At 40.1% G+C, this 12,142-nt stretch overlaps 1 protein-coding gene across 1 annotated transcript in view; it reads right to left on the bottom strand.

The window, feature by feature from the left end:
- The window catches only part of HAO1 (hydroxyacid oxidase 1), a 56,838-nt gene extending 45,017 nt beyond the window's left edge, over positions 1-11,821 (bottom strand). Inside the window, exons 1-2 of the mRNA XM_047770370.1 lie at positions 11,685-11,821; positions 3,941-4,092 (exon numbers count right to left, since the gene is read on the bottom strand). Of these exons, the coding sequence (XP_047626326.1) occupies positions 3,941-4,092; positions 11,685-11,821 (289 nt within the window). The remainder of the gene's footprint in view (positions 1-3,940; positions 4,093-11,684) is intronic.
- Between the last annotated feature and the right edge of the window lie 321 nt (positions 11,822-12,142).

Below are 12,142 nucleotides of genomic sequence, written 5' to 3'. Positions count from 1 at the left end.
TTGTAACTGCTTTTTTAAAATTATTATATTTCAACATATTTATATGGCATTCAACTCTTTCTATGATGTTATTTTTAAATATTTATCTGATTTTTAGGCATCCTATTTTTTTTTCCAACCAATCGCCAAGTATGGGACATTTGAGTGTTTTTCCCAAATTCTTTCTTATTAAAAATAACAGATGTGAAAATCCTTTTAAAAATGTCATTCCTCAAAATCATAATTATTTCCTTGGAATTCCTAGAAGATAATTTATAGCACCACATGGAGTTCGTATTTTTAAAGCTTTAACACAGAGCCAAATTATTTTCTAGGAAGATTATTCTACTTTATACTCTTCCTACCAGTATTTGAAAATGCACATTTTCATGCATATAACCTCATTACACTCCCTAATCGTAAAATAATTTGTGATTCAGAAAATAAAATGTGTAGTTATAATTTACACTTATTGGGTAATTATTGATGTTACCCAAACTGAATATTTTTCTTGTGTTTATTGGCCGTTTTCATGTCTCTATTTGTGAATCTCCTTTTTTTTTTTCCACTTACATCTTTTCCTCCATTTTGGATTCTATGTTATTTATCTATTTTTATTTTTTTCCTTTTTTAGGGCCACACCCCCGACATATGGAGGTTCCCAGGCTTGGGGTAGAATCAGAGCTACAGCTGCTGGCCTACACCACAACCACAGCAATGCCAGATCCGAGCCACATCTGCAACCTACATCACTGCTTACAGCAGTGCTGGATCCTTAATCCACTGAGCGAGACCAGGGATCGAACCAGCAACCTCATGGTTCCTAGTTGAATTTATTTCTGCTGCACCACAACTCGAATTCTGGGTTATATGTTATTTTATTATTCAAATTAAGTGTTCTTTACAAAGGAAGGACATTAGCAACTTACACAACTCAACAGGAAAAAAAGAAAAACAATAACAACAACAACCCAATTGAAAAATGGGAAGAAGACCTGAATAGACATTTCTCCAAAGAAGACACGTGGATGGCCAACAGACACATGAAAAAATGCTCAAAATCACTGATTATTAGAGACATACAAATCAAAACTGCAATGAGGTACCACCACACACCTGTCAGAATAGTCATCATTAACAAGTCAATGAATAACAAATGCTGGAGCAGGTGTGGAGAAAAGGGTACCCTCCTTCACTGTTGGTGGGACTGTAAATTGGTACAACCACTATGGAAAACAGTATGCAGGTACCTCAGAAGACTAAATAGAGAATTACCATAGGACCCAGAATTCCCACTCCTGTTCATATATCTGGACAAAACTTTCATTGAAAAAGATACATGCACCCCTGTGTTCATTGCAGCACTATTCACAATAGCCAAGACATAGAAACAACCTAAATGGCCATCAACAGATGAGTGGATTAAGAAGATGTGTATATATACACAATGAAATACTACTCAGCCATGAAAAGAACAAAATAATGCCATTTGAAGCAACATGGATGGAACTAGAGAATCTCACACTAAGTGAAGTAAGTCAGAAAGACAAATATCATATGATATCACTTATATCTGTAATCTAATATACAACACAAATGAACCTAGCTACAGAAAAGGAACAAACTTATGGACTTGGAAAACAGATTTGTGGTTGCTAAGGGGGAGGGATGGAGGGGGAGTTTGAGGTTAATAAATGCAAATGTTGAGTGGCATTTGGAGTGGGTAAGCAATGAGATCCTGCTGTATGGCACAGGGAACTATATCTAGTCACTTGTGATGGAACTTGATGAAGAATAATATGAGAAAAAGAACTTGTGTGTGTGTGTGTGTACATTTTTGTATATATGACTGGGTCAATTTGCTGTACAGCAGAAATTAACAGAACACTATAAATCAACTGTAATAGAAAAAATAAAAATCTTAAAAAAAGCAAAGGAAAGACATTAACTCTTTGCAGTCTCATATTTTTTTCAATACTTTTTAGTAGGCCATTTGTTATCAAATTTACAGAAATTTGAGGGTGTGCAAGTTTCCATTTGTGTGCATGTGTTTTGATTTTGTTTGCTTTTTTTTTTTTTTTTTTAACTGGTTATTGTCTACAACATGCCTGGGAAGGCCTCTTATCCTACCTTTAAATAAACAGGTAACATTTCCCTTTCTTTTTCCTTCTCGCTCCCCATATTTCAGGATGACTGTAGATGAATAGCTGGGGCCCTGCAGCCACTTTATCTGTGTGTGGTCCTAGAATTAAAGAGACTCCAGGCTCCAACCTCAGCCTCTCCATACATCCTTATTGTTTCATGCTAATGCTCCAGGCAGTATTCTGTGGAAGGCATTTCAAGGAGGGAAGGGAATCCACAAGATCCTTAATTCTTAGAACTGGAATATTTCAGAATAGTATTTCCTTCCTGTTCTTTGGGTCTGAGGTTCCTGCCTTGCTCAGCATCAAAAGAAATCAGGTAGAATTCATGACCAGTTTTCCTATGCATTTCTCTTTTTTTTAACATTTTTTTTCTTTTTAAGGCTACACCCTCAGGACATGGAAGTTCCCAGGTTAGGGGCTGAATCAGAGCTACAGCTGCCAGCATATGCCACAGCCACATCAATGCCAGATCTGAGCCATGTCTGTGACCTACACCACAGCTCATGGCAACGATGGATCCTTAACCCTCTGAGCAAGGCCAGGGATCAAATCCACATTCTCATGGATACTAGTCAGGTTTGTTACCACTGAGCCACAAGGGGAACTCCCATACGCATTTCTGAAGCAGAATGTGGGAGATTGATCACTGCACATACACTTTCAAATGTTCCTAGCTGTTAGGGAGCTGGGAAGTTAATAAATTGGCTCTAATCAAGAATTACTGGTTACCCGTCGTGACATATCAGAAACAAATCCAACTAGGAACGATAAGGTTGTGGGTTCCATCCCTGGCCTCGCTCAATGGGTTAAGGATCCAGCGTTGTGGTGAGCAGTGGTGTAGGTCACAGACATTGGTCAGATTTGGTGTTGCTGTGGCTGTGGCACAGGCTGGCAGCTGTAGCTCAGATTTGGCCCCTAGCCTGGGAAACTCCCTCCATATGTCAGTGGTGCAGCCTTAAAAACAGGAAAAAAAAAAAAAAAGATTTTCTGTATATCACAATTGAATTTCTCATCATTCCCCCCGAGAGGGCTGGAAATGCTCCATTAGGAATACAACTCATCCATATAAAAATCCTGGTCCAAAACCATGGCAGAAAATACAACCAACCAAGTCACATTTGCTCTTTGAGTATGAGAATCATGTGAGTATGGGGGAAGTAGGAAGGGCTTTGAAATTAGGTAGCCACAAGCCTGAGCCCTATCTCTTTACTGCCTAGCAGTGCGACCCCAGATGAGCCCATTTCTCAGATTTGATGTTTTCAGATGTTGATATTAATACTCATAACTAAAAGTTATTGAGCCACTACTCTTTGCCAGGCACTGCTGTAAGCACTTTATGCACATGACCTTAGTTAATCCTCACAGTCACCTAAGGAAGTAGGTCATAAGTTCTATTTTTATCCCCATTTTACAGGTGATAAAAACTGAGACACAAAGAGTATCTTGCTATGAGTTCCCTTGTGGCAAAGTGTGTTAAGAATCTGGCATTGTCGCTGCAGCAGCATGAGTGACTGCTGTGACATGGGTTCCATCCATGGAACTTCCACATGCAGTAGGCATGGCAAAAAAAAAAAAAAAAAAGAAAGAAAGAAAAAAAAGAAAGAAAGAAAAGAAAAACTGTCTTGCTAGAAACGTATAGTTAGAAGATGGACAAGCAGGACATGCAAGAACACATATGTTGATGGCAGTCAATAAGCTTAACTTTTGTGACTATAAAAGCATCCAGGGCAGGGGCAGGGTTTGCTTGATGCATACAGAGAAGGTGTCACTAAGTGTTAATCAGCTTCTACTCCACTGAGGAAGGACCTTCTTCCTACCTCTCACGGTTGCAAGCTCTCCATCCACATGTGCCATGCACTGCATAGCAGTAGCCCCAACGCATATGGGCATGCTGACTCTCTGCCCTAAAACAGAAGTTGACAGGTCTACTTCAGCCACATTCCGGAGCATCCGTGGATACAACTTCCACCTAGAGTTTGTTTCAAAAGAAAAAAAAAAAAGAGGTTTTAGAATTTTAAAAGTATAACCAAAATGTTGACATTACATCTGAGTTGGAAAGAGAAAATATTCTTGTAATTTCCCTAGCAAGCACACTACAAAGATGAAGAAAATGGGGCTATTTTAATGTTTGTTAAGATGGAAAGTCATCAATGAAATTAATAATGAGTTTCTCAAACCATTGTTCTTAGTAAAGTATAATTAGCACATCTTAGAATTCACCCATTTGAGTGTACAGTTCTTTATGAGAAAAGCTTACTGTCGACTCACCAGAAAATTAAGATCTAGAACAGTTCAGCCATCCTGAAAAAGGTCCCCATTTCCTTCTTTAGTGATACTCTCCTCCAACCAATCCCTTAACAACCTCTAATTATTATTTTTTTCTATAGTGTTACTTTTCTTACTTTGCAAGAACATCTACAATTGGAGTCATATATTGTTGACCCTTAAACAGTGTGGGAAAGCCCTCTGTGCTCTGAAAAATCCAGGTATAAATTTACAGTCTGACCTTCCAGATCTCCAGTTTCCCATCTACAGATTCAAGCAACCCCAGATCATGTAGTACATATTTAGTGGGGGAAAAAAAAAATCTATGATAAGTGCACTTGCTCTGTTCAAACCCATGTTCAAAGGTCAACTGTAGTATGTAGCCTTTGGAGTCTGGCTTCTTTCACTTAGCCTAAGGTTTTTGAGATTCACCCATATTGCTGTGTGCATCAGTGATTGTTCTTAAGGAGTTTCCATTGTGGCTCAGCCAGTAAGTTAGGTACATGACATAGTGTCTGTGAGGATGTGGGTTCAATCCCAGGCCTCACTCAGTGGATTAAGGATCTGGATATGGCATTGCTGCAAGCTGCAGCATAGCTCACACATATGCCTCGGATCAAGTGTTGTTGTGGCTGTGTCTGATTCGACCCCTGGCCCAGGAACTTCCATGTGCCACAGGTGTAGCCTCAAATAATAATAACATTTTTTTTCTGTATCTTTGGTGACTAGTATTCCATTGTGAGAAGGTAGCACATGGATAAACATTTGTTTATTCATTCCCAAGATAAGAGACATTAGAAATGCTCCCAATTTGGAAAGATTATAAATAAAGCCAATAAAGATCCACTTAAAGATTTTTGTGTGAATATAGCTTTCATTTCACTTCCTTCAAGGCATTTTGAAGGTGGTATTCAATGGCATGGGGTTAGATTAGAGCTTAAGAAGTCATCCTATGTCTACGTCATTTTTTTTTCTGACAGATAATAGCTTCAGGCAATTACTTTTAAAGTTATAATGTGGTTTCTTTACAATCCTTGATCTGAATGCTTTATCCCTTGAAGTATGATGATATGGAAAGTTTTTTCAGTTTAATTCAGCATTTTCCTCAAAACTGCTATTTGGCAGAGACTAGAGTGTTGGGCCTAAAGAATTTCTGACCCCTGAACTTTAACTTAAATTGCTTTTTCTCCAATTCTTTTGTTTGGCATGAAAGTTACTAACAAACCAAGACTCAAACTTGGAAAATTTACTGGGAAACGAGTTCTTCTTCTCTTAGCTAAATTTATATTTCCTATTTATTCAGGATTAATTTCTCCTCATTAGTAACTCATTAAAACTGAAGAAAAAACAGCCCCATTTCTGATGAGCACTAAGGCAATAAACAAGTAAATGCACATATTCCTTCACCTTTCCTAACCAGCACTCAACTTTCATGACCTAGGTATAACTCTGCATCTAGATAGATTATTATTTTTAATTAATATGGTGAGGTGTGATTTAGTAAGGGAGTAACCAAGAGAAGTTGAACCTCCCAATCCTTTTTGTTTTGTTTTGTTTTGTTTTGTTTTGTTTGTTTTTGCCTTTTTAGGGCCACACCGGAGGTTTCCAGGAGAGGGGTCGAATCAGAGTTACAGCTGCCAGCCTACACCACAGCCACAGCAACACCAGATCCGAACCGCGTCTGTGACCTGCACCACAGCTCATGGCAATGCCTGATCCTTAACCCACTGAGCGAGGCCAGGGATCAAACCTGCGTCCTCATGGATGCTAGTTGGTGAACCTCCCAATTCTTAATTGAAGCCTATTTCCTATAGTGGAAGAAGAAATTCTGCCTTCATGTTGCTTTGAGGAATAGCTAAGGGTTGGTAATAGAACCCTTCCCCACATAATAAAATGAAAACATCCAGCCCCTGAAAAGCATAATAAAGAAGTTTAACTGTGATTTCTCTGCAATTCCTTTGAACATCATAATTGTCATTATTTTCTGTCACACTACATGCTCTGCTGCTGGAAGTCTTTTCTTCTCTACTGACCCTAACAGCATGATTCTTTGATCTCCACCTTGAACAGGGAGAGGCAGAAGCCTTGAAGAGCGTTTTCACTACCAATCGTCTCTAAGTGTATTATTAGAATGGGAGAAAAAGATTTAATAGCAGCCATTGGCATCCTGGCCTTGGAAGGCATTAATATTTAGTTAGAGCTGAGGAAACAATAAAGCTTTTATAAAGATCACATACAGAGCTGCAAGGAATCAGGGGTATGTGGGTGTGTATGTGGGTGTGTATGTGTGAGTGTATGTGTGTGTCTCAAAAGGAACATTTTCAAATATTCAGCCCCCATTTTTAAATCAAGGCTCAACCCTTCCATATCTCCAGGCAGCAGCTTTATACTTGTCCACGAGGTGGCGCAGTCAGTTTAATAATTGTTTCTCTCACTTCCCCACACGCATTTCCCGTCCTGAATATGAACTTATAGACCCTCCTCATCTTATGCACATAATGCAGTTTCTAGATAAAATGAGATGAGATCAATGGAGTGGGAAGTGTGCATTCTCTAAAAACATCCTCCAAGTTTTGATATTTTCTAAAGAGCAATTACAACTAACCTTGGGTAATTCCCAGAGCTACCCCTTCCCATCCCCATCCAGCTCCAATGTAAGTGATTTCTTCCCCACAATTTTACATAAAATAGTAGAAGACTATGGCCTTGGACTGTGCTCTCCTGGGACCTCCACGTTGGAAAAAGGATACAAAGACTGACAAAACAATTGAATCAATTGAATGGTAAACTATTTTTAAAGGTTTACTGAGTTAAGGGAGGTGGAGCAAAAGTGGGGATCCTTCTCACATACAAGGGCCTCAATTTTAATTTGTCCTAAATCAGGTGATACACACAGTCCCCAGAGGAGGGACTCTGATGAAGGGGGACAATCCCACATGCCCCAGCTTTAAAGCCATGTGCCGTTACTGAACCCTAGCAACGCGGCACACTGAAGTCATGTTTTACGTCCCGTGAAATGATCATATTGCATCTTAATTACTCCATATTCATTATTTACTCTGAGCATTAAAAACACAATATATGCAGAGTTCCCATTGTGGCTCAGCAGAAACAAAGCCAACTAGCATCCATGAGGATGCAGGTTCGATCCCTGGCCTCATTCAGTGGGTCAGGATGTTGCTGTAAGCTGTGGTGTAGGTCACAGATGCAGCTCCGATCCCGTTGCTGTGGCTGTGGTGTAGGCTAGGAGCTGCAGCTCCAATTCGACCCCAAGCCTGGGAACTTCCATATGCCATGGGAGCAGCCTTAAAAAACAAAAAGCCGGAGTTCCCGTCGTGGCGCAGTGGTTAACGAATCCGACTAGGAACCATGAGGTGGCGGGTTCGGTCCCTGCCCTTGCTCAGTGGGTTAACGATCCGGCGTTGCCATGGGCTGTGGTGTAGGTTGCAGACACGGCTCGGATCCCGCGTCGCTGTGGCTCTGGCGTAGGCCGGTGGCTAAAGCTCCGATTCAACCCCTAGCCTGGGAACCTCCATATGCCGCGGGAGCGGCCCAAGAAATAGCAACAACAGCAACAACAACAACAAAAAAAAAAGACAAAAAAAAAACCAAAAAAAAACCATTAAAAAAAAAGCCAAAAACAATATATGTATATACATATACAAAGTGTGTATATATGTATATAAAATATTCCACAGTTTTTGTAATCTTATCATTTACCCTTCATTTACAATGTCGTGAGAACTTTAAAACATTTAACCTCCAAAGAACCCAACTAAAGGAATAAGGAGGCAGGAATGGAAGTCTGAAAAAAAACACAGTGGGGGTGGGGGGGAATATATTTAAATAGCCAAGCCATTTTTGGAATGCCTCCATGACACTTCAGAAATAGTGTGTGTGTGTGTTCACGCGTGTAGGTTTGTCAACACTTGTCCGCATAAAGAAGCCACAGCTTTGAGGTCCAAAATTGAGAGGCGGAAGGATTTGTGTAGAGGAAGAAGAGGCGAGGAGGAAGGAGGAGGCAGAGCTGGAATATGAGTTCCTGCCATGTGACTCTTCAAAAAAAACAAGTGACAATTAAGCTGCTTTTCTTCCTGCAGGAAGAAGAGCAGCTTACTCACCTGTTGCGCAAACAAGCTGAAGGGTTCTGTGACACTTACACCTATGAAAAGAATACTGATGATGCTACTGGTGAGGGTGTATTTCTTCTCAAATATGAAAGAGGGGGAATGGTTTCTCTTTCATCATCTGTTTGTTTCAAAGAAAACTATGCAGTTTTCAGTGTCACTAAGTGACACACCGTGGATGAGAAGAGAAAAAGTTCCAATATCACAGAACTTTGAAGTCCTGAATTGGAGAACTATTAGAACACCCACATTGGAGAGTTATTTTCCACCAATGATAATTTCACAAGAAGCCACAAAATATGTACAGGCCATGGTTTAGAAAGATACCCTGAGTTAATGTGTAAGAGAATCGAAGGACTGTTCTTTTGAAAATTAACTCCAATCAGGTCAGTCCACGCAAAACTTCGCCAGCTGACATTTTCTCTGTTCTTGTCATGTTTGCAAGAGGAAACTCTGTTCTTCTGGGTGGTTCTGTCTCTTTGACTTTTTCTGTCCTTTTTTTTATATTGGGGAGTGGACACAATAGTGTCAAAGCCCCAAGCTTGCCGAGAAACATATCCCAGTCACTGCTTGGTCATGTAAATGTCACCAGACTTCTAAAATATGGTTGTCAGAACCACATGCAGAAATAAAAGGGGTCACTGTGATTGACCTCTTCTTGTACGTGTAGGATGGGGAGGTGGGTACATTCCATAAATGTCTTTAAAATACCCTGTCCTTGTGTCACAATGGGTGAGCTGAGGTTTGGCTGCTTTGCAGATTTCATGTGACTCAGAATGAGAGCTTTCAGATTGATTGCCTTCAACCTATCAACCAGAGCTACCACCACGACAGCACCTCTGTTTTTAGTTCCCTGTGATCAACTTGCTGATACAGGGTTAGGCGTGACCCAGCAAAAGAGGATTTGAGATGGTATAGGCAATGTTTGTATAGGCCATAAAAACTCCTCAGCTGTTTGATAATAAAATATCATCTGCCCTCCCCCAGAGAAAATTAAGACATTTTCCCTCACTTAAAGCTGAACAAAAGACAAGGATCAAAGTTCACGGAAAAGGTGGCATTCAAAACTCATTCTCATCAGTTGTGTCCTGCCCCTAAGATCTGTCCTTAGGCTGAATGGGCTGGGAAAACTCCCAAGAAGAACTTTTTTTTTTTTCTTTTCATGGCCATACCTTCAGAATACAGAAGTTCCCAAGTCAGGAGTCAAGTTGGAGCCTAAGCCACAGCCACAGCAACATCAGATCCAAGCTGTATCTGCAACCCACACCACAGCTCACAGCAATACTGGATCCTTAACCCCCTGAGCGAGGCCAGGGATCAAACCTGCATCCTCACAGAGACAATGTTGGCTCCTTAACCCACTGAGCCACAGTGGGAACTCCAGCAGGAGGTACTTTTCTGGTCCAGGGCTTGGAAGTCACCAGAACTTAGGTCTCACAAGATTTCTAGAATTTCTGGGGTAGGATAGAGTGGTCTGTCTGCTCTGCTGCACCCCTCTGCTCCCTCTTAGAGGCCCCCACTGGGCTGATTGTTTTACGTCCATTTTGCATCAATTCAACCTACTACCATTATGGAGGCCAAAGGTCAATGTGCTTCCATTGGAATGTAAATGCCTGTGGATAAGAACTTTCTGTCACTCACTGCTTTATCCTCAGCATGCAGTACTGAGTCTAGCCCATTGAGATTCTCAGTGTGTAAGGTAATTAATCAACTAGCATGAGGTGAAGGGCATTAAGGGTGAGGAAGATCATGTATTAATGGAGTAGATGGTCACCTAAGTATTTCGACCTGAGTCATGCTAAGAGATACCAACTCCATCAGATTGTCAAAGGCCTGGAATGTCCCTGGTTAAAATTACCTGTTTGGGCTCAAGTGTCATTTTCAGGAGACTACTAAGAGGCAAACCACACTACCTGGCAAACAGCTGAAACAGGTCCAAAAACAAGCATCTCTCAAGAGCAGAAAATATCAAAAGGATCTAAAAAATTCCATAATGGTTGGAAAAAAAGATCATGCAGAATTTTAAGCCCTTCCACTCTCAGCCAACTTTTCTCTTCCCATGGCTCCCCCTAGCTTTTTTAAAATGCCATTTTTGTTGCAAAGAAAATCCAAGACAAAGTCAAGGCTTGAAGGAGTTTAGGGGAGGCCCCACTTCAACTCTCAAGCTCCTACACTGATTTGCAGGTGAATCAGTCTACTTGCCAGCAACCACCTTGTGTAGAATGATTTCATTTCTCCCAGTTGACAAGTAGAAAAGTGATTTTGAGTGATTTTGCTCTAGGGGCTAAAGAAGAAATCAAGGAGGAAGGTAGATTCTTTCCTTTGGATACTTTCTGCCTTTTTTTTTCTTTAATTTATCACCATCAATGAGTACTCATGACATTCATTGGCTTTACTAATGGCTGGAAGAAAAGATCAATGAGCTTCAAAGACTATAGTATATTGAAGGCCCTCTTCCCCTGCTCCAGCAAATAAACCATTTCCTAACTGCCTTGAGAGAAAAGCACTCCTTTAGAGTTATTTTGTTTCTTGTTTTTATTACAAACAGAAACCATAAACCATGACATCCACCCTGTTGGATCTTGAAATATGAAAGTCAAGGGAAAACTAATTTGGGAAGAGAGATGAAGCACTTTAGAGATGAAACAGCAAAGCTGAAAGATTAATGTTCTTTAGGCCAATTGAAAGCTCAAGTGAAAGTTTAGACAATAGTAATCAGAATGAATGATAATGGCAAGCCAGAAGGATGAGAACATTTGAGAGAACAATCCGATCTGGTTCCACCAGATAAGATGGCTATCTTGCATTTAATACGAATGGCTTTCTCCACCATAAACATACACTCTGTCAGCCTCAAAGAAAAAGAAAACAGTCAGAATCTATCACTATTTTTATACACAGTTAAATGAATCATCCACGTCATTTCAAGTGAGGAAACTTAGGGTTAGTTTTTTTTTTCTGTCAGCTGTCCAAGATTGCCAGGCTTGGGATATTTTTATTTTAAAACAAGTTTAAAGCTCAATATGTCTCACAGCCCCATGAATTTCCCCCTCTCTAATAAGCGTATTATCTAGACAAATAATTCCACACTATCAACACAGAAACTGACTTTGCTCTGGTAGAATGTCCGTGTGTAATCTCAAAGCATGATTTAAAAAAATATTCTTACCTGGAAAATGCTGCAATATTATCAGCCAAGGTTTCCTGATCATTTGCCCCAGACTTATAATAGTCATATATAGACTTCTGAAGTATGGATTTAGCATGTTGCTCATAATCACTGATACAGACAAGCCGGGTGAACATTTTCCTGGGTTATTGCACACGCCAGGATTTTTTTTTTTTTTAATGTATTGCTTTCTACATCCTGACAATTCTGCTATTTGTCAATTATTAATAGACTTTTTCCAAAGTTCAGATTCCTTCTCTGTTGCTTACAATAAGTGAGCAAACATATGCTTAGACTTTGAAATTTCTTTTGCAGCTGTCTGCCAAAGAGCAGGTACACCTAAGCCACAAAAAATTGGGCTGGAGAGGCAGCAGAAGGGGATTAGGTGTCTGTCATGTTAAAAAGGCATAAGAATGAGTCAAAAATTAAAGACCTAGAGAAGTACTTGCATGAAACCC

The sequence above is a fragment of the Phacochoerus africanus genome, chromosome 3, assembly GCF_016906955.1.
Source record: "Phacochoerus africanus isolate WHEZ1 chromosome 3, ROS_Pafr_v1, whole genome shotgun sequence".
Lineage (NCBI taxonomy): Eukaryota > Metazoa > Chordata > Mammalia > Artiodactyla > Suidae > Phacochoerus > Phacochoerus africanus.
Note: the sequence above shows the minus strand (reverse complement) of the source record. Positions and strands in the feature narration are given on the sequence as shown.